At 38.1% G+C, this 23,902-nt stretch overlaps 1 protein-coding gene across 3 annotated transcripts in view; it reads left to right on the forward strand.

The window, feature by feature from the left end:
• The window catches only part of KIF27 (kinesin family member 27), an 86,502-nt gene that overhangs the window by 20,099 nt on the left and 42,501 nt on the right, over positions 1-23,902 (forward strand). For all 3 annotated transcript variants that reach the window (XM_038526969.1, XM_038526971.1, XM_038526970.1), the window contains exons 5-9: positions 5,125-5,268; positions 9,585-9,791; positions 19,243-19,412; positions 19,838-19,932; positions 21,209-21,364. In XM_038526969.1, coding sequence (XP_038382897.1) covers positions 5,125-5,268; positions 9,585-9,791; positions 19,243-19,412; positions 19,838-19,932; positions 21,209-21,364 — 772 coding nt within the window. The remainder of the gene's footprint in view (positions 1-5,124; positions 5,269-9,584; positions 9,792-19,242; positions 19,413-19,837; positions 19,933-21,208; positions 21,365-23,902) is intronic.

Below are 23,902 nucleotides of genomic sequence, written 5' to 3' on the forward strand. Positions count from 1 at the left end.
GGTCCCCTATAGAGCTTCCGTTTATGGGGATTGTATCTATCGAAAGTTACCATATTAGAATTAGGACAGAAAAATTTAAACTATTAATTGCCTCAAAACTAACAATAATAACCCAATTACATGTTAAATAAAGACCTTTTTTCATGAAAAATAACTATTTTCCAAAAACAAAAGTTTAATAAAAGTGAAATTGTTTTACATTTTACGTGTCTGGCTTAATAGAAGACAGGTACTATATGTTGGCAAGTGAACTTCAATAAAAAGAAATTTAAAAATGTAAAAAAACAACAACAAAAAAAGAAGACAGGTAGATTTTCATATCTGCTTCACCATTCAATTTTTGCAATGATGTTGTTTTAGTTGAAGTACATGAAGAAAATCCAGCCTCGTATAGATTTGTAGGTGGAAAAGAAGTCTTTTAATGGCTTTTTTCAGATAATTATGGATATTCTTCTTTGGTATTACCAAAACTCAACCAGTAGAGATTTCCTAAAGGTTACTTGCAATGTGGAGTTTGAAACTATTTTTGTTAATATTAATATCTATACCTCAAAAATCACTGATCTTTATTTTGTACTTTGAATGGATCTTTCATTCACTTGATTTTGAATTGTCATTTATTGGTCATTTGGAAAATATTTGTTTACTGAATTATGTTGATCTTCCAAATGTTGACACATTTCATTAGATAGTATCAAATAATTACATTCACTAATCTTCCCCACTGATCCTACCAGCAAAGTCTTTTAAGTATTGGAAGCTGTCACACTTAGGGTAGCAGAAATGTTTTCCAAAATTCTAATTTTTGCATGAAACTTGAATTTTATCATTTGCAACAAATATTGTTCTTTTCCTTCTAATTTTAATTTTTTAAAATATTTTATTTATTCATGAAAGACACGGAGAGAGAGGCAGAGACACAGGCAGAGGGAGAAGCAGGCTCTCCACAGGGAGCCCAATGTGGGACTCGATCCCAGGACTCCAGGATTACGCCCTGGGCTGAAGGCAGATGCCCAACTGCTGAGCCACCCAGGCATCCCTAATTTTCATTTTTGAGAAAATGTTTGTCACAAGGTGTGAGTAACCAAAGTTGATCTGTCATATTTTAGAATAAAAATATTTCCCTGTGAACAATGTGGGTGGTTCAGCTTACAACTCACACAGCTGCACAAAATTGTTTCCGACAGATAAACATCACTCTTCATTAGACAGCAGAACTACGTTTGGTATACCTTCCATTTTGTTACATGGAATCCTAAAATGTACTCATAGGTTGAGGTAAAAATAATAATAATTTTTATTGACTCATCAAGATATTCTTAAGTGAAACTAGCATTTATTTGTTTTGTGAGTGCCTGGCACTAAGGAATACAATGACTACTTATGCAGTCTGGTGACACTTCGTTTATTTGTGCTAGGAGTCAGTAGTTTTACACACCTTTATGTACCATCAGTGCAAATGTCAACATGGTAAACAGGGCAAATATTGTGTTAGTATTTTTAGGAAAATAGTTTTGATCTCTTGGATGCCATGAAAGGACCAGAGGGACGTGGCAAAAGGGTCTTTACTGAATACACTATGAGGACTGTTGCTCTATCTCAAAGCTTCTGATATTTAAATATAAGCATTTAAAGTAATACTTCTAAAATCATGTTTTGTTTTGTTTTTATTTTTTATTTTTTTGTTTTGTTTTGTTTTTTAAAGCAGTAACTCTGCCCTTCCTTCTTTGTAGATAGAGCAGGACTGGCCCTTGCTCCTTGGTATAAGAAATTGGCAGAACAGGACGTATAGTTGATCCCAAGCTTGAACTTTGGAATGGTGTAGGAGTTGGGAGAGGAAGAACTTTTCTCTTCCTGCCTCTAAGTGGCTGAAAGTAGAAGCCTATAAAATCCCCTGGTTAGATGAGGGGTGGCTAGTAACTTTTTCTCTCCATCTGTTGGAAACTCTGAATTAAACTTGCTCTAGATGATGTATTTCTAGATAAAGACTTCCCAAAGATATTAACAGTCTTGGTGAAAAAGGGGACCGTGATCAGATGGATTTTGAGAATGCTAGCTAGATTGTTAAAATCCCAAGACTTCTCAGAACTTTGAAAGTGCTGGTGTATGTTATTAATCTCAAAGTGAGAGATTTAAGTTTCAATATTTCTTAATTTTAAGAAATAGATTCCTTTTTTCGGGGGTGGGGGGTTCTGCAATCTTGTAGGACTAGTAATCTTGGCTACCTCTATGTAGCAAATAGAGAAATGGCAGCTATCATTCCTCATTCTGTATGTCTCTTTAAAAAGTTGTTTCTTAAATTTCCTTTTCTGTGAGTGACAGAATAACATGATAGTTAAGAACATGGGTACCAAACCCCCACGATTTGAATCCTGACTCCTCTGCTTACTCACTTTGTGACCTTGGGCAAATACTTAACCTCTCTGTTTCAGTTTCCCCATTTGTAAAATAGAAACAATATTAAGTACTTTGTAGGATTGTTGTGAAGATTATTAAAGCACTAGTTCCCATAAAACGATAAGAGGCTTACTCCCTGGCTGGGAGTAAGCCTCCATAAATGTCAGCTCACTATTATCTCCTCTCACTTATTTTTCACCTGCCTGGGTCGAGGTTATGTAGCAGTGGCAGCTACATGATTGGACTTAGTAGTTGTACAGGGGTTCCCATGAAGGCTGCCTGGTAAACTCTGTGCAGGGAGACAGAAAGTCTGTGCAGGGAGAGGCATGGACGTTCTCTTTGCTTGGACCTGCTTCCTGAGCCTATTACACAAGCAGGTGAGTACTTTAAAAAAGGCTCTTAGCCAAGATGAGATTGTGGGCCATCTTGCAGGCAGAATTACTGCCAGATTGTTGCTAGGGAAATAAGTGTCACTTTGAAGTTACCATCTTCTCCTTTTTAGATGCTCTCAGGTAGTGTTGTAATCCTTGGTTTTTGCCATTTGTCAATTATTGGAACACTCTGTCTCCTAATAAATGTCTCTGAAAGGACTTTGTTGCCTTTTGAATATAAGAACCATATGTGAATATAAGTTTATTCAACAGTTAAACACTTTTAAGTAAATAGTAAATAATACAGCTGTAGGGTTTTTTCTTTAAGATATTAAAAATTTATTTGAAAGACACAGGGGGGTGGTGAGAGAGAGAGAGAGAGAGAGAGAAAGGCAGGCAGAGACAGAAGCAGGCTTCATGCAAGAAGCCTGATGTGTGGGACTCGATCCCGGGACTCCAGGATCACGCCTTGAGCCAAAGGCAATCACTCAACCGCTGAGGCACCCAGGCATCCCATACAGCTATAGTTTATAAATATGTAAAAATAGTTGAATATGCCATACTAGGAGACAAATCACATTAAAAAATTATTTTAGGGACACCTGGGTGGCTCAGTGGTTGAGCATCTGCCTTGGGCCCAGCACATGATCCTGGGTTGGGGGGGATCAAGTCTCGCATCAGGCTCCCCGTGAGGAGCCTGCTTCTCCATCTTTCTATGTCTCTGCCTCTCTCTCTCTGTGTCTCTCATGAATACTCTTTAAAAAAATAATAAAAAATAAAAAAATATTTTAGAGACAGAGGGAAGGAGAGAGAGCACAAGTGGGGGGCAGAGGGAGAGGGAGAGAGAATCTCCAGCATATTCCCTGCTGAGCACGGAGCCTGATGACACAGAGCTGTCTTAGGACCCTGAGATCATGACCTGAGCCAAAATCAAGAGTTGGATGCAACTCTTCCATGACTGGCCACCCAGGTGCCCTGAGACAATTACATTTTAAGGTCAAATCAACAGTTATTTTTACCATTATTAGCCATCGTGAATTACAGTTATATCTTATTTTATGAAAGAAGTTGGGGTACTTGGGTAGCTTAGTTAAGTGTCTCCCTTCAGCTCAGGTCATGATCTCTGATCCCGGGATTGAACCCGCATCAGGCTTCCTGTTCAGTGGGTAGCCTGCTTCTCTCTGCCTCTCTCTCTGTCCCTCCCACTTGTGCTCATTCTCTCTCTCTCTCTCTCTCTCTCAAATAAATAAATAAAATCTTAAAAAAAAAATACGTCACAAGTCATATAAACATATAGAGTCATAAGGCACACCAGGGTCATGTGTCCTTTCCTTATTTGGTCATTTGAGGATCCCAAGCAGAGAAAAGAAGGGCCTTGCCCTAAGTGCCCTAAGGCTGTGACAAAATCAAGGCTGGTCCCAGGGCTCTCAGTTCAGGGACCTATCCACCCCTGTACCACTGCCTGAGAAGTCACGCACATACCCTGTTTTTGTGAATTATATCTTACGTGAAATGAACAGTTTTTTGTAAATCACCTACTTGTTCTTGTCTTTTCCTGTAGCTTAGTAGAAAGAGCATGAACTTTGGATTTACATAGGCCCTGGGGCGGAAGATAAGGAATAAGGAATTTGGTTTATCTACTGTGTCATCTTGGGGAGAGGTTTTAATCTCTTGGTTTCTTCATGAAAAAGAAACCCTGTCTATTCAGTGAGATATGTTTAAAATATCAAGTCACTAGCATAAAATAGACTCTTGACAATGTTAAATTTCTTTTTATTTATTTAATTTAAGAATTGTTATAAAAGTATTATTTGCATATCCCAAGTTTATTTGAAAACAGGCATAATTCACCAGAAATTAAGAAAACTTTGTTTAACTATATTTTTAGATATTTTCCAAATATCTCTGCATAATGAAAGTGCATAAAATTAGCAAATATTCTTTATTTTAAAATCCAAATACACTCATAATTCTATAGGTCAGTTTGGAAAATGTGACCTCTTTGATTTTTAAAAACCCACATTAAAAATCTCATGGCAACTCTAGCAAACTTGTAAAAATCTTAGTGACTGTACTCTAGAAACTGAGTAACTTTTTAATTTTAAAATTCAGGAAATAAAAACCAGGGAAAACTTTCTATCTTACTAATAATTAATTCTTAGGTTATAGCAATAATAGGTCCTCAACACTGTCTTTCCTATAAAGAGAACAGAAAAAAGTTGAAAGTGAATAGGATAAGAAAAATTTCATGAGACATCATCAAACCATCATTAAATCCCAGTTTTTGTGGTATTTTCTGGGCTGTCTTGAGTATTTTCCATAGTGAGTCTCTTGTGCTTTTTTTCCCTCTTCCCAGTGTGCGCTGGCTGCTGATGAAGTTGTATTTAATCAGAGAGAACTGGAGGTGAAGGAACTAAAGAATCAAGTGCAGATGATGGTCCAGGAAAACAAAGGCCATGTGGTATCTTTGAAAGAAGCGCAGAAAGTGAATAGATTGCAGGTAGAGTTTCTTAACTATCTAGTGCTGTAGATTTAGTTGAAATAGTACTTAACTGAACAGAATAGCATTTTAAATGATAATTGGGAGTATTTACAAACATGTTGTTTTTTTTTTTAAAGAAAGCAATTTTTTTTAACCCATTTTGTTTAAGGTTTTATTTATTTATTTAGAGAGAGAGAGCACATGTGCACACAAGCAGGGGAAGGGGCAGAGGGAGAAGCCGGTTCTCCAGCCAAAGGCAGACACTTAATCAACTGAGCCACCTAGGTGCCCCCACAAAAACAGGTTTCAATTGAAGTTTCAGGCAACTGAAAGTATTATTACGGGTTTTCTCCTAAATCAGTATGAGGAGAAAGCATTTTTATTGTTACCTTGATCTATCCTTTACAAATATGAAGAAACTAGGAACTTAATTTGCATATCACATTATGGTTACTTGTTCTCCATGTTTTTCCATTATGTTGTTCGCCAAGGTAACAGGCATTGTGATGTTGTTAAGAGTTGGAAGGTAAACACATACTTTAAAATTTATTAGATTATCCTTTCATATTCCATCAATGATTTACTCTTTAACTTTGGTTAAATCTTTCAACTTTTCAACTTAGCCTCCCTATTATTAAACCAAATATGCCTGTATGGAATGTAGTATGTCCCTAAATATTATACTCCCTGTCTGTGAACACCCCCCTCCATCTCCTGCACTCCCAAATTGTTAATTTCATTTAAAGGGTTTAGCTTCCTATCAGGGAGCAGCTACTGTCCCAAGGAATAACCTGATCCAGCACAAGTTAGATACTGATTTTGACATTTCATTTTTGTTTTCTTTTTTAACTCTTCCAATTCTAGAGTAATTTTAAATTTTAAAACATAAAACATATACAAAACAAAATGTACTGTTCAGCGACTTATCACAAAGAGAGCAGCTGGATAACCACTACCACCAGGTCAAGAAATAGTAAACACCTGAGTGGCTCAGTCTGTTGAGTCTGACTCTTGATTTTGGCTGGAGTTGTGATCTTGGCTTGTGGGACTGGAGATTCTCTCTCTCCCTCTGCCCTTCTCTTTCTATTCTGCTCACTCCTCCCCCACTCCCCCACCAGGCCCCTTGGCATGGGCACTTTCTCTCTCTCTCTCTCTTTCTCTCTCAAATAAATGCCATAGGATTTTACTCATAGGTGGAATTTAGGAAACAGAACAAATGAGCATAGGGGAAAAAGCAAGAGAGGCAAACCAAGAAACAGACTTTTAACTATAGAGAACAAACTGACAGTTACCAGAGGGAAGATGGGTGGGAGAATGGGTGAAATAGGTGATGGGGATTGTGGAGGGCACTCGTGATGAACATCAGGTGTTGTAAGTGTTGAATCACTGTATTGTACACCTGAAACTAATATTATACTGTATGTTAACTAATGGAATTTAAATAAATGAAAGATAAATCTTAAAAAAAAGAAAAAACAGAAGAAATAGTAAACTGTCAGCTCCTCAGAAGTCCTGAGTTGGTCCTGCTCAGAGAGAATCACTTTCCTTACTTCATAGTAATGCTTTCCCTGTTTTGCTTTATGGTTTTACTATGTATCCCTGAACACTACAATTTACATTTTGGAATTTTTATATATTTCATTATTCAGTATATATATTCTCTGGTGTATAGTTGCTTTTATTGAGTGTTTTTTGTTCTGATTCATCCACAACGTGACTAGCTTATTTAGGCTTATAGCTATATAGGATTTCATTGTATGAATATAGGATTTCATTATATGACTATATAGCAGTTGATTTTTCTATTCTTTTGATGGGCTTTTTCTTGGTGATGGACGTTTTGTTTAAGATTTTATTTATTTGAGATAGAGTGTGATGTGTGCATGCACGAGGGGAGGGGCCAATGGAGAGAGGAAGAGAGAGAAAAAAAGATTAATATTTTATTTATTTATTAATGAGAGACACACAGAGAGAGTGAGAGCAGCAGAGGGAGAAGCAGGCTCCATGCAGGGAGCCCGACTCGGGACTCGATCCCGGGGCTCCAGGATCAGGCCCTGGGCCGAAGGCGGCGCTAAACCGCTGAGCCACCTGGGCTGCCTGGGAGAGAGAGCATCTTTTTTTTTTTTTTAAATATATTTATGATAGTCACACAGAGAGAGAGAGAGAGAGAGAGGCAGAGACACAGGCAGAGGGAGAAGCAGGCTCCATGCACCGGGAGCCCGACGTGGGATTCGATCCCTGGTCTCCAGGATCGCGCCCTGGGCCAAAGGCAGGCGCCAAACCGCTGCGCCACCCAGGGATCCCGGGAGAGAGAGCATCTTAAGCAGGCTCCACACTCAGCACAGAGCCTGACTCGGGGCTCAATCTCACAACCCTGAGATCATGACCTGAGCCGGAATCAAGAGTCAGATGCTTTATCAACAGAGCCACTCAAGCGCCCCATCACATCTCTATTTTTACTTATTTTGGGGTTGTTACATCAGCAATTTAGAGGTATATTATAATCTCCTATTATGATTTTGGGTTTGTGCTATTTCTCCATGAAGTACTGACAGTTTTTGCATTATACATGTTGAAACTGTGTTATTAAGTACATAAAAATGCATGATTGTTACATCATCTTGGTAAATTCACCTTTTTAATATTTTTTACTTCTTATAATGATTTTTACCTTAAAATCTACTTGAGTATTCACATAGCTCTACCAGCTTTCTTTTGATTAGTATTACATGATGTCTCTTTCTCCATCTTATATTCAATCTTTGTGAGTCTATTTTAGTTGTATTTCTTAGTAAGCAGCAAGTTAGATGACTTTATAATCCTCTCGGATGGATTGTAATCTTTTAATTGGATTACTTAGTTCATTTATGAATTTAACATAATTATTATTCTCTTTTGGTTATAATCCCACCATTGTCCTTTTATTTATCCTGCCTGCTCTGTGTTCTTTTTTCCCTCCTTTCTTATCGTCTTTTGGATTGTGTATTTTTAATTTTTCTATTTTTACTTCATTAGCTTAAGTATTATACATTTACTCTTTTTGGTTTTGGTGGTTATCCTGGAGAGTATACTACGCACTCTTTATTTAATAAAGTCCAATATTATTGGTATTTTTACCCTTTCCCAGATAAAGACTCCAATATATGTCATTGACATGTATTTTAATTATCTGAATACATGAATTTTTAAAAGATTTTATGTATTTATTCATGAGAGACGTAGGCAGAGGGAGAAGCAGGTTCCCTGTGGGGAGCCCAATGTGGGACTTGATCCCAGGACCCCAGGATCATGAAGTGAGCCAAAGGCAGATGCTCAACCACTAATCCATCCAGGTACCCCTGAATATATGAATTTTTAAGAAGGGTGCCTTTTTATAGCTTAGCATTAGCACTGTAAAACTTTAGTTTTTTTTTTCCTATTTAAACATTGTAGTATATGGAAGTAGTAAGATGAATGACAACTTCTTGTTTACATAATTCATAAAACAGAGATTGATGTTAGAGCTTTCTGGACTGGATATACTTCAAAAGGTTTCTTTAGAGGATACATAGAAAGCTAAGCCTCCCCACTACCCCCACTCCTGATACACAGTTTGTTCAGCCATTTATTTATTTATTTGTTTATTTATTTATTTTTAAAAAGATTTTATTTATTCATGAGAGATACAGAGAGGCAGAGTCACAGGCAGAGAGAGAGGCAGAGGGAGAAGCAGGCTCCATGCAGGGAGCCCCGACGTGGGACTGTGATCTCAGGACTCCAGGATCACGCCCTGGGCCTAAGGCAGGCGCCAAACCGCTGAGCCACCCAGGCGTCCCTGTTCAGCCTTTTATTTCCAAGTTCTTTTTTTTCCCAGGGCTGGCTATCAGTTACCGGTCTGTTATCTCTCTATGCGTAGGCTTTCTTTTGCACTGAGTAAAGGCTTTCACTTCACTATACTATGACCAGTTAGTTTCCTTTGCTGCCACCTCTGCCATTTGTAATTCTTTCCCCACTTTTCAACTTTCTTCTCTCTTGTTACTGTTTGGATTTCCCTCTGAAAGGCCAACTAAACAAAGTGCTTCTCATTGGCAGACCAACCAATCACGTTGTACAGGGCATTTTCTTTGAGTATTAACTCTTTAGGCTCTGTTTGTCATTGCTTACTCTTCCAGAGGTTTTACCATTCCAAACAATCCTAGATGCTGGTGAACATCAAAAGAGTACTCTATGGAGAAATGACGTTTTATGGTAGTGTTAAGATAGTTGTGATTTGGGGCAATGTACAATTTATTTTTAACCATTACGCACAGACTGAGGTTCTCTATTTTAAATATGTTTATCTCTCTTCTACAAAGAATGAAAAAATAATAGAACAACAACTTCTTGTGGATCAACTGAGCGAAGAACTAACAAAACTTAACCTGTCAATGACCTCTTCAGCTACGGAAACCTGTGGAGATGGGCCAGATGCCAGGACAGATGCGAAGAGGCCATATACTGTACCGTTTGATACTCATTTGGGGCATTATATTTATAACCCTGCCAGATCAGATTCCAGGAAGGTAATGTCTAAACATCAATCTCTTTCTGATGTTGAGATTTAAAAAATATTATGTATAGTATCACAGTGTATTTGTATGGTTTCAGCAGGTTTTTTTTTTCTGCTTGATCTCATGAAGTTTTATGTGTATTCTTTTTTAATCATGCTTCTTTTAAATAATAATACATAGGAGAATATATAGTTGTATTTGGAAGGAATAAAGATGATGTCTTGTATTCACCAAGGAGAAAAAGCTATCCTTTGTCATCATATTTTCAGACATGCTTGAGTCTGATACCTTTTTTTTTTTTTTAAGAGTTATTTATTAGAGAGAGAGGGAGAGAGCAGGAGAGCACAAGTGCTGGAGAGGGAGAAGCAGGCTGCCCATCTAGCAGGGACCCCGATGCAGGGCTTGATCCCAGGATCTTGAGATCATGACCTGAGCCACCAGCAGATGCCTAACTAACTGAGCCACTCAGGCACTGCTAGTCTGATACCTTCATGAAGTTTTTTCTTTCTTTAACCACGCCAGGTTGAGAGGAAATTGGAGGGTATATACTTTGATTTATTTGGCCTGCTTTATTATTTTCAAAATGATATTTATCTATTATTTGGCCTTGCCAAGCTGACATAATCAAGACTATGAAGATCAGTATGAAATTTCATTTTAATTTTTATTTATAAATATGTTTGTGGATGATATATATGCACACAGATTTCTCTTGAAAAACAAGGAATCTCTACTGGAATAGAAATTTCTGATGGAAAAGACTAAGCAGATTCATGAATTTTGGTTTCTATTTATTTTATGAAGGGAAAAGATTTGTTTGAGGTCTTGATGATGGTTACAGTTAAAGGGATAAGAAATATGAGAGGTGTCATAGGCTGTGGAGTCAGGCAGGCTTGGATGTGAACTCCACCACTGTGCATAAGCTTGTATGTATGCCGAAACCTTTGTGGGCCCCAGGTTCTTTTTATCAGTCAGACTGGGGGAAACGTCATGGGGGATGTGGAGGATTTACATGAGATAGTGAATCTGAAACTGCCTGACACATTGTGTCTTTAGGATACGCCCATGGGGCACCTCTACAGTGTCCCAGGCTTGGTGCCTCAGAGTAAGACAGATGCTCTCCTTACCTGTGTGTTTTTCAATTCTGAGAGATTGGGTTCAACATTTAAATCACTGTTATTAAAATCGCTGTTATTATTAATATCAGCTTTACTTTGTAGAGTTATTAACATGTTCTTTATGGTTGAATATACAGTAAATTTTCATGGAACATATGGGACAAGGGCAAATTCTTTGCAGGATTCAAATTTGATAACTTTTTTAAAGATTTTATTTATTTATTTGACAGAGGGAGAGAGAGAAAGCGCAAGCAGGGGGAGTGGCAGGGAGAGGGAGAAACAGACTCCCTGCTGAGCAGGGAGCCCAACCTGAGACTCAGTGTGGGGCTTGATCTTGATCTCAGTACCCTGAGATCATGTCCTGAGCCGAAGGCAGGCTCTTATTATTTTTTAATAATAAATTTATTTTTTATTGGTGTTCAATTTGCCAACATACAGAATAACACCCAGTGCTCATCCCATCAAGTGCCCCCCTCAGTGCCCATCACCCAATCACCCCCACCCCCCGCCCTCCTCCCCTTCCACCACCCCTAGTTCATTTCCCAGAGTTAGGAGTCTTTATGTTCTGTCTCCCTTTCTGATATTTCCTACCCGTTTCTTCTCCCTTCCCTTCTATTCCCTTTCACTATTATTTATACTCCCCAAATGAATGAGACCATATAATGTTTGTCCTTCTCTGATTGACTTACTTCACTCAGCATAATACCCTACAGCTCCATCCATGTTGAAGCAAATGGTGGGTATTTGTCATTTCTAATGGCTGAGTAATATTCTGTTGTATACATAAACCACATCTTTATCCATTCATCTTTTGATGGACACCGAGGCACCTTCCACAGTTTGGCTACTGTGGACATTGCTGCTATAAACATCGGGGTGCAGGTGTCCCAGCGTTTCATTGCATCTGCATCTTTGGGGTAAATCCCCAGCAGTGCCATTGCTGGGTCGTAGGGCAGGTCTATTTTTAACTCTTTGAGGAACCTCCACAGAGTTTTCCAGAGTGGCTTCACCATTCCCACCAACAGTGTTAGAGAGTTTTCTCCGCATCCTCTCCAACATTTGTGGTTTCCTGCCTTGTTAATTTTCCCCATTCTTACTGGTGTGAGGTGGTATCTCATTGTGGTTTTGATTTGTATTTCCCTGATGGCAAGTGATGCAGAGCATTTTCTCATGTGCGTGTTGGCCATGTCTATGTCTTCCTCTGTGAGATTTCTGTTCATGTCTTTTGCCCATTTCATGATTGGATTGTTTGTTTCTTCGGTGTTGAGTTTAATAAGTTCTTTATAGATCTTGGAAACTAGCCCTTTATCTCATACGTCATTTGCAAATATCTTCTCCCATTCTGTAGGTTGTCTTTTAGTTTTGTTGACTGTATCCTTTGCTGTGCAAAAGCTTCTTATCTTGATGAAGTCCCAATAGTTCATTTTTGCTTTTGTTTCCTTTGCCTTCGTGGATGTATCTTGCAAGAAATTACTATGGCCGAGTTCAAAAAGGGTGTTGCCTGTGTTCTCCTCTAGGATTTTGATAGAATCTTGTCTCACATTTAGATCTTTCATCCATTTTGAGTTTATCTTTGTGTATGGTGAAAGAGAGTGGTCTAGTTTCCTTCTTCTGCATGTGGATGTCCAGTTTTCTCAGCACCATTTATTGAAGAGACTGTCTTTCTTCCAGTGGATAGTCTTTCCTCCTTTATTGAATATTAGTTGACCATAAAGTTGAGGACCCACTTCTGGATTCTCTATTCTGTTCCATTGATCTATGTGTCTGTTTTTGTGCCAGTACCACACTGTCTTGATGACCACAGCTTTGTAGTACAACCTGAAATCTGGCATTGTGATGCCCTCAGCTATGGTTTTCTTTTTTAAAACTCCCCTGGCTATTTGGGGTCTTTTCTGGTTCCACACAAATCTTAAAATAATTTGTTCTAACTCTCTGAAGAAAGTCCATGGTATTTTGATAGGGATTGCATTAAACGTGTAAATTGCCCTGGGTAACATTGACATTTTCACAATATTAATTCTGCCAATCCATGAGCATGGAATATTTTTCCATCTCTTTGTGTCTTCCTCAATTTCTTTCAGAAGTGTTCTATAGTTTTTGGGGTATAAATCCTTTACCTCTTTAGTTAGGTTTATTCCTAGGTATCTTATGCTTTTGGGTGCAATTGTAAATGGGATTGACTCCTTAATTTCTCTTTCTTCAGTCTCATTGTTAGTGTATAGAAATGCCACTGACTTCTGGGCATTGATTTTGTATCCTGCCACGCTACCAAATTGCTGTATGAGTTCTAGCAATCTTGGGGTGGAGTCTTTTGGGTTTTCTATGTAGAGTATCATGTCATCGGCGAAGAGGGAAAGTTTGACTTCTTTGCCAATTTGAATGAGAAGGCAGGCTCTTAATCTTAACCAACTGAGCCACCCAGATGCCCCTCAAATTTGATAGCTCTTTTTTTTTTTTAAATTTGATAGCTCTTAATTCAACTTTATATATCTTCTATATTTACTTATTTGCTATTGGCTAGTAACATGAAAGCATTTTGTTTCTTTTATTTTTTAAAAATAACATTTGGGTTTTTCCTCCCTGATTACAAAAGTTGTACATATTTATACTTTCTCAGTTTCTAGTTCTCTTTTTTACTGGATATTGATACATAGATGTACACTCTTTGAGGACATAGAGTTCTGTAGGCTCTTGAAAAAGATTAGGCCCTCAGGGTTCTTGCCGCCAGCTGTTTGATTAGACCCAAAACAGACATGACTAGAATAACGATTTCCGATTTCCGTGGTTATTGTTTCAAATTTGCAAATTCTTAGTTTAGTTTTGTTTTTAAAATCTTCCTTTTGCCCTGCTGGCCACTAAAAGGAGGGGGAAAATAAATAAGATGGAAAAGTCGTAAGATCAGCAGTTTTGAGGATTCTCTTGTCCCTACCATGTGTCCAGGAATCCAGGCCACCTCTCTTGTTTGGACTGGTCACTGCAGCATATGTGAGGAGGCAGGCTTGTGTGGGAAGACATGTTGTGCAGCAAGCCTTGTTCAAGTCCTGCTTACTGTTCCATTGTTCTGAGAGTGAGGGGAGGGTTTTTGTATTGAATGCCAAAACTAACTGAATTACATCAAAGAGGACATCTCAAATGCTATTTCATTTTCTCCCTGGATTTTTGCCTCCTTGGCAGAAGTCTACCTAATATTTTCTAGCCCTGATAATTTAGAGTTCATTAGCTCACATATTTTCTTGAAGTGCAGATAGCCCTCATTTCTTTTTTTTTTTTTTAAGATTTTGTTTATTTATTCATGAGAGACACACAGAGAGAGGCAGAGACATAGGCAGAGGGAGAAGCAGACTCCCCGAAGGGAGCCTGATGTGGGACTCAATCCCGGGTCTCCAGGATCACACCCTGGGCCGAAGGCAGGTGCTAACTGTTGAGCCACCAAAATGTCCCAAGGAAATATTTCTTACATGCTTGTTTATACACATTGGAGGGAAAGAGCAAAAAGCTCTTATTTAATTTTAAAAGTATTGTTTGTTATATTTATGCGTATACTTTTATTAATGACTCTTTTCAATTTATCACAAACATTTGACAGTCATTAAATATTTTTTATAACATCATGATCTTTAATGGCTGAATAATATTTATCCTAGGGGCATATAAATGTTTTTAAAGATTTTATTTATTCATGAGAGACACATTGAGAGAGGCAGAGACATAAGCAGAGAGAGAAGCAGGCTCTCCATGGGGAGCCCGATGTGGGACTATCCCAGGACCATGGGATCACGACCTGAGCCAAAGGCATGCTCAACCACTGAGCCACACAGGCATACCAGGGGAAAACAATTGTGTACTTTTTCCTATTGTTGCACATTTGTTTTCAACTATCTCTTAATCTGAAGAGTTAAATACCAAGATGAAATTATAGAACATACCTACTTATACAAAATTCCTAAAGAAATTGCCTCTCATAATTAAATAGTATATAGGTAAATAAAAGAAAAAGTTTTCAAGTTATCAAATTAATAGGAAAAAAGAAAAAAACTCCTCTGTCTCAGTAGACCAAAATCTTATCTGATGAAATGTAAAATCAAATCTTGATTTAAACTTAAAAAAAAAGTATAACAGGTTTCTACTTTAACATGGTAAATATGATATACTTGAAAGCCAGTATTCTACATTCCAAGGGCACTTCTGAAAGAAAAAATTACAGATGTGGTCTCAGGAAATGCTTAGGTATAATATAATATCACAAATGCTGATGAAAATCTGCCGTGTTTCACTGATTGTAAGACTCACATTTTTTTTTCACATTTTATCATCTTTGACAGCAAGGTATGTTTTATAATTGATGGCATGCCATGGCTTGACAGCTTTTTCTTTCTTGATGGAATAAAGATAATGGTGTGTCTTAAGTTGATGGCATTTTAGATTTGATGAAGTATGATATAAAGTGGTTGTAAATGCAATAGGTAACTAATACCGCTTTCAGTACTTCACACCATTGTGTGCTAAGAGAACTTAACCAAAATATTCTTTTTTGAGGGGATCTCTAGGTGGCTCAGTGGTTTAGCACCTGCCTTGGGCCCAGGGCATGATCCTGGAGTCCTGGGATCGAGTCCCACATTGGATTCCCTGCATGGAGCCTGCTTCTCCCTCTGCCTGTGTCTCTGCCTCTCTCTTCTCTCTGTCTCTCTCTCTGTCTCTCATGAAATTTATTTATTCATGAGAATACAGACATGTATTCTCAGAGAGAGAGACAGAGAGAAGAGAGAGGCAGAGACACAGGCAGAGGGAGATGCAGACTCCTTGCAAGGAGCCTGATATAGGACTTGATCCTGGATCCCAGGATCACGCCCTGGGCCAAAGGTGATGCACAACCTCTAAGCCACCCAGGTGTCCCAAAATATATTCTTTTATTTAAAAAAAATTATTCATTTATGATGAGAGACAGAGAGAGATATAGGCAGAGGGAGAAGCAGGCTCCCTGTGGGGAGCCTGATGTGGGACTCAATCCCAGGACCCTGGGATCACACTTTGAGCCAAAGGCAGACACTCAACCACTGAGCCACCCAGGCACCCCCCAACCAAAATATTCTTAAAGGATATATTTTAAAAATCTTCTGGAATCTCCAGATTCACAAAAGTGGAAATATTTGTAAAATCTCACTTTTTCCTGAATGAATTACATTTTTGTGGAGTCACAGAGTTCCTGTGAGTAACCCCCACACTACATGTTAACAGCTTCTTCAGTTTTCATTAAGATTTTTATCTCACACAAAGGCCCCCTTTTTTTCCCCTCACAAAATAATTAGTTTTTGTTTGGCTTTGTTTTTTAATTCTTTGCATACATCATTGTTCAAGATGAAGAGTGAACACAGCACAGAGATGTGTCTGCCTGGGTTGAACCAGGTTCCTTTGCTATGTGAGCGCCTCATTCCAGCAGAACACACCAATCTCACAGTAGCAGAATGACAAATGATATCTCACGGACCTTGGTGGAACTGTTGATGGCAACTTGGGTACAGAGTTGATCTATGAAAACCAGTCTATGGTGAATGAGCTAAGCAAAGTTGCCACATATCTGGCAAATCCAAATCAAATGCATCACTAGTGAGAAGAGATTATCTTACTGTATGATGATTTGAAACATCAAGTTCAGGTCTGAGTACAGCACTTTAAGTCAAATTAAAGTGTTTTCAGAGAACAACCAAGTTGCTAAAGGTCCTTGGTGACCATCTGAAGTAACTCTAGACTTATTGAGATTCAGAGGGGACATGATGTCTGTTTTCAAATATTTGAAGGCTTGGGGCACCTGCGTGGCTCAGTCAGTTAAGCGTCTGCCTCGGGCTCAGGTCATGATCCTGAGGTCCTGGGATTGAGCCCAACATCTGGCTCCCTGCTTAGGGGGAAGTCTGCTTTTCCCTCTCCCTGCTCATGCTCTCTCTGTATAGACAAATAAACAAATGAAATTAAGATATTTGAAACCTTGTCATTATTGTTACATTTTGTCTCTAGAAGGAGGACTAGGGAGAAGAAGTGCTAAGAGAATATAAAGAAATGTTTGTCAGTGAAAACTGCGAGAGATGATATGGGAGGCCCTAGTGCTTGTAAGGGCCCCTGCAGCAGATGTTTCAGCAGAGGTTATGTTATAGATGAGAGTCAGATATGGGATGAATAGTTGAACTCAGTAAGCTTTAAAGTTCTCTCTAGCCTTGTGATAATATAATTCTAGGAACAAATGGTTAGAATGAAATATTGGCATGTAGTTGTATACACCTCAGTTATCTGAATTATTAACCAGCGTATTTGAGTACCTACATAGTGATCATCAGTACTGTCCGGGGTATGGTTGAAAATGCTAAAGCAGGGACCATGGAATGGAGAAGCAACTTCAGGGAAGCAATACCCAGTACTTAGGTGGGAAGGGGCCCCGTTATAGACGGCTTTATGAGCCTACAAGGAGCAAAGAGCCATTGTATTGGGTAGGACAACTGTTGAGGAATTAATTTGCTAAATATCATTAATTGTTGTGGATTTATTTATTTATTTATTTATTAGAGAGAGAGAGAGAGAGAGAGAGACAAAGACACAGGCAGAGGGAGAAGCAGGCTCCGTGCAGGGAGCCCAACGTGGGACTCGATCCCAGGTCTCCAGGATCACACCCTGGGCTGCAGGTGGCACCAAACCACTGAGCCACCCGGGCTGCTCTGTGGAATTGTTTTTTTAAGATTTTGTTTATTCATGAGACACACACACACACACAGAGGCAGAGGCATAGGCAGAGAGAGAAGTAGGCTCCCTGCTGGGAGCCCAATGCAGGACTCCATCCCAGGACCCTGGGATCACGACCTGAGCCAAAGGCAGATGCTCAACCACTAAGCCACCCAGGTGCCCCAATTGTTGTGGAATTTACTTGGTGTTAATTTTTAAGCTGGATCATTTGATTTTCTTTATAGAAAGAAATTTCAAAAGCAGATTATAATTCTAGAGAACAAAGTTTGACTCTGAACAAAAAATTTTATTTGCTCCTGGAATAATTTCCATTCTTTTGACAAAGAGAAACCTTGATGCCTGTTTGTTCTGGGGCAAAGTGAACATGCGGTAATTGTACTTGTTTGATAAATACTTCTTGAGTTGGTTCTTCTGTAAATAATTCCCCTCCCTACTCCCTCATACCCCAGGGTAGGGAGTCCACCTAGAAAACTTTATTCTGCACCCATCATGGTACCAACGTGACAGATGGTCTTACTAGGTGGCCAACAGCGGAGCCACAAAAAATAGATATCAAGGAATCTTTAGCATGAGGCAGGCTTTTCTGGGAGGGATTATATGCAAGACGTATATCACTTGAATCTTGACACCATATGATATACATATTCTGCTGTCTGTTACAGTTTTAATAGCTTATAATGATTTCTAGTAATAAATTGAATGTCTCCTCTAATATTCTACTTACCTTTTTGAGAAAAGACTCTGAGGTTTGGTTATAGAAAGAAGGAAATATTTGGTAACAAAAACTAGAATAAAAGTATACGAGCAGCTTCTAATTTTTGTTATTTTCCAAGGTCATTTAAAAATTTATTAAAAAAATAGATAAAATTTTTAAAAGATTTATTTATTTTATTATTTTAGAGAGAGTACGTGAGTGAGCATGGGGTGGGCCAGAGGGAGAAAGAGAGAGAGTCTCAAGCAGTCAAGCAGACACCCCACTGAGCACAAGCCTGATGCTGGGCTCAGTCCTTTGACCCTCAGATCATGACCTGAGCCAAAATCAAGAGTTGGATGCTTAACTGAATGTACCACCCAGGTGTCCCTCCAAGGTCATTTTTTGAGAGCTTAAAGCACCTTGCCAATAGAAGCACATTATAGTATAGAAAGTTCCCAGGGTAGCCCCTTGAAAATCTATTTATCCATGATACATATTAACTATGTCACTTAGAGCACTAAGTCAGCCATCCCTAACCACCATATGTAAAGTATGAGTAAATACATTTGGGGTGTGTCACCTCCTAGAGTGAAACCCACTGTGTATGGGTTTCACATTTGTTTGGGAGTGCCTATGCTATGTTTAAGAGCTGTAATATTTTCATTCCTGCCTCTCTTTGGTTCATGAAGATATAATTGAAGATAGCTTTCTAGAAGGAGGAAGAGCTGTATAGATTCCAAAAGATGTATGTGTCCACGTGCACAAGAGTATCCTGGAATTTATTTTGGCATTTGCATATTTCCAGTGATTGGCTATTTTCGGTCTAACTATCTAATAACCTCTTTAAAAACATCTTGAGTAATAGGATAAAAACAAACATTTAAAAAAATAACTTTTTTTTTTGGGTGGGGTAATCACTTGTAAGGTCTACACAAGTCCTTCTGTGTACTCTCTGGATCGAGTAGTTGCTGGATTTCGAACACGAAGTCAGATGCTGCTGGGTCACATAGAAGAACAAGATGAAGTCCTCCACTGCCAATTTTCTGATAACAGTGATGATGAAGAATCAGAAGGCCAAGAGAACTCTGAAATTAGGTATGTTAAATATAGACTGATTTAATAAACTTATGATGTAATGAATGTATATAATGTAGGTTTTTTTTCATTAACATATTCTTTACCACTTAAGAGTAAGTAGTTTTTGCTAAATGCACTACTATTGTGTTATAAACAGTGTTTTAACACAAGTCATCAATCTTAAAATTGAAAAATAATTTTGTATTTAGGGCTTTTGTAGTTGTAGATTTTAATTTTCAGAGAGAATGTTTTTGGATTTCTTGATTTTGCTGCCACAGTGGCAACAAACATGATGAATTTTCCACTGAGTTCAACTTGAGGGAGATATCCTTTTATTTGGAGGAGATATCCTTTTATTTTGGGGAAACTAATTTGAGGGCAAATTAGATTAGAAAACAACAGACAAGTTACCTTTGATCTGTTTTTTTTTTTTTTTTCCTTAGACATAGAAGTCACTCATGGATTCAAAAGCCAGCCTCTGTTTGTTCTCTTGTTGAATTGAATGATGTTCAGGATCAAACACGAAAAGGGAATGAAGGTACATAGACTTTCTCAAATAATTTAGACTTACTGCTTATGACACTTCTCTTTTTCTTTATCAATAATTTAAGAAACATCTAGGAATTCTCAAAGATGGAAACTTGGTGGGAGTGCTTTACTGGTTGGTAGGACTTCTTTATGTTCTCTAAGTTTTCATTCTCAACTCCTCAATAAAACAATTTTCCCAACAATCAATTCTGGCTAGAGTTGTAAGCTAAGTGTCTAAAAATGGGGATTTTGTATCCAAACTTGAGTTGATATTTGCTTTGTACTCTTGACTACCTTAACATACATTTTAAGTAATTTACTAGGTGTCTACCGCTTCACTGGCACACCTGCCTATGTAGTGATGCATGCAACATTAGAGTCAGATTAGTCAACTGAGTGCTTGTAATGTTCTAGTATACAACTGATGAGAATTTTCATGCATCAAAAAACAGCATCAAAATGTTTGTATTGCCAAAAATATGATTTTTAATTCATTTCTCTTGGTCTATGAGTGGTCAAAACACAAAAAGAAAGAGCATAGGGAATGCCAATTACATGATAGATAAGTCCTACACTATGAAAATAGAGAGTATCTTAACTTTTAGAGAGCCTTTGAGTGTCATATTAACAAAAAATTGGCTATTTCACAAATAAAACATTTGAAAATGCATAAATAGTATAGATAGTGCTATAAATGTATAAATGGTGCTACTCAAGTAGCCATTCTTGAACTATTTGTTACTGGTCTACAACCAGGTAAGAAACTTATGCCAGAATGTAAATCAGTGTACTAGCTTCTTCACCAAGGAAGTCTTGATATGAAAAAAAAAAAAGAAGTTAGCTGAATTAAGACAGTGACATAGTTGACTTATGTTCCAATAGCCAACAGTGCTGAACTACACTTTGAGTAGTCTGGTGTAGATCACATTCTCTGATTACAATAAATGTAGAAGTTAATGGGAAAAAATTTCAACTGTCTACCCACCTGGAGATTTTATACCTTTCTTAAATAACTCAGGTTAAAGAAACACTCAAATCGCATTATCTAAGGGCAATGAAAAACTATGTATTAGAACCTACAGGATATGACCAAAACTCACTGTGAGCTAGAAAATTAAAATCCCAATTGTCATGTATTTTTTTCCTTTCTTTCCTTTTCTGTTTGTCTCGACCTCTGTTACCTCTAGACTGTTTCTCTGTCGGCTTCTCTTATTTAATTCCTCTGCTGCTGAGCACTTTATGAACAGGTAGTTTTATTTCTCAATTGTGCTTCATTTTCTTTAAAGATGTAAAGATTGAATGTCTCCAGCAAAGTCAAGAGTTGAATTTGCAAAAATTAAGGAATTCAGAACTCATACTCACTGAAGCTAAACAAAAAATGAGAGAACTTACAATTAACATCAAGATGAAGGAAGATCTAATTAAAGAATTAATAAAAACAGGTAATACTGTCCTGTAAACCAGCTTATATGAGAAAGAGAAGCTTCTAAAATTGCTTCTGATGTTGTAACATTTACTTTAGTTGTTAAAACAAAAAGTAAAATTGACACTGAGGACTATTCAGTGTAGCTTGGAATTTGATATACAAGGTGTGTTTCACAACCAATTGATGGAGGTTTCAGAAGAACTTTGCTATTTCATCTATGAATTGTTCTACCACTGTGAACTCTGTGTTGTGCTGAGACTCATGGGCGCTTAAAATTTTTTGCCACTTTTTAAGAAACATTATACTAGGTATCTGGGAAAATGTTTGAGCTGTTATTCTAACTCATTTTAATATTAAATTATTAGTCCTGATGCTTTTGGATGGTTTGTTTTCAACATTAATAAACTTTATGTTTAAAATAGAGATAATTTTTATTTCTCTAAAGATGTAAGAATTTATCCTTGAGAGCTATTCCCTTAGCCAAGCTTTTAGCTCTTTCCTGCAGTTTCAAATTCTTCCTAGTAGGGTGTATGTGCCACATCCTCTCCTTACCCTTAGCTACATAAATTATTAGGCTTGCCCTGAAAAACATGTTTCAGGCTTTTTCGTTGTTTTTCCCCCCAATAGACTGAAGGTGTGGGCTTTGACTGCTTTGAAATTTGTTATGAAATTCAAGGAATAATAGACAATAGCATTTCTTTTTCTCACCTCCAATGAAACATTGGTCACATTTAAGGGAACTGAAGGAAATATTGTCTTCCTTTTCTTTAAGCCCAAGGCTAAAATCACACTCAGAATACATGAATTATGGTGGCTCCCAGCATCTCTGCCAGCAAGGGGCAACCTGCCTTCTCACTTCCTTCCTCTTTCTGGCAAGCTTGCTTTTTGGCTGGCTGGCCTCTTTTCTCAACTTCTCTCCCTAACTGCTGTCCCAAAGCATTTTCCTTCCTCAGTCCTAGTGACAAATGTGTTATGCATCATTCTGGCTCCAGTTGTCCCAGATGTTTAATTGAGCTTGACCGTGCTCCTTCCTCAGAGGCAGGATCAATACCAGTAAGTCTTTCGTAGGAGTGTCTAGGAACACATTTAGGGATTTATTTTATTTTACATATATTTTTAGATTTTATTTATTCATGAGAGACACATAAAGAGAGGCAGAGATATAGGCAGGGGGAGAAGCAGTCTCTCTGTGGAGAGAGCCTGATGTAGGACTCATCCGAGGATCCTGGGATCATGCCCTGAGCCAAAGGCAGATGCTCAACCACAAAGCCAGGTGTTCGTATTTTATTTTTTTAAAAGATTGTTATTTATTCATTTGAGACAGAAAGAGAGTGTAAGCACATAAGAGGGAAGTAGGGGGGGATAGAGGGAGAAGCAGGCTTGCCACTGAGCAGGAGTCTGACACCCTGGGCTCGATCCCAGAACTCATCCGAGGATCCTGGGATCATGACCTGAGCTTAAGGCAGATGCTTAACCAACTAAGCCACGAACCACCCCTAGGGGTTTAAAATAGCTTCTCCATCAGGGCACTGCCTGTGGAAGTTAAGGATATGTGCCCTTCTGGAAAAAATGATTTAGTTAGGTGATGCTACCATGGGCTCTCTCACTAAACAAGCACACTTTTGTAGCCCAGTACACTCATCCTGGTTGCCTTAAAATAGAGGATAAGTGAATTTAACACAGAGAAGGTCCTCTTCTTACTCCTTAGAACAAAGAGCAGTTTGGAGCTTTCTTTAGACATGGTGACTTGCAAAAGGGTTAGTGTGTGTTTGCTTTTCAAAGCCTCTGCACCAAAGTCTTCCCCTAAATAGCAATTATTTCAGCCAACAATAAGTGACAACTGCACTGTGTTTCATCAATTCTAATCATATTCTTTCACATTTTAATATCTCTGAAATCAGGATGCATCTTACCTGCAGTGGCATCCAGGCATTTTATCTTTGTATAATTGGCACTCAACCTTTTTTCTTTGTGACTCACAAAATGCTGGTGTGTTGAACAATATATAGGGTCTTAAATTCATTAAAATATAGTAGCCACGGGTATACGGGTATGGTAAAGGTAGGTTATCAGAGAGTCATAGAACCAGAAGACAACTCAGTGCATTTAGTTCAGTAATTCCTTTTTATTAAAAAAAATACAGTTTTTTCAGTTTAATGATAGAACAAACTTCCCCTCATGATAATTTATCCCACGAGCTTTGGATTCTTTCTTTTCCTTTGTGAGTCTGCTAGTCTAGTTCAGGGATAAGTTGGCTGTTCAGAACAAATCAAAACCAAGTTTTTAGGGTTAGTAGTTGAGCTTAGAATGAAAAAAGATACAGAAATATCTGTATTATGTTTTCCTTTATGTTCCAAATATAAGAAAATGATTGAAAAATTCATCTTTGATAAAGTTCAATTGAATGGAAAAAGAGGGGGCCAGTTCTAGAATGAAAGGTTCATAAGAGACAACTATCAGATGTATTGTGGGCCTTGTTTGGATGATGTTTACCATAAACCAATTGTACAAGACATTTTAGGGGGAACCCTGGGTAGCTCTGCCATTTAGCGCC

Source organism: Canis lupus, chromosome 1 (assembly GCF_011100685.1).
Source record: "Canis lupus familiaris isolate Mischka breed German Shepherd chromosome 1, alternate assembly UU_Cfam_GSD_1.0, whole genome shotgun sequence".
NCBI lineage: Eukaryota > Metazoa > Chordata > Mammalia > Carnivora > Canidae > Canis > Canis lupus.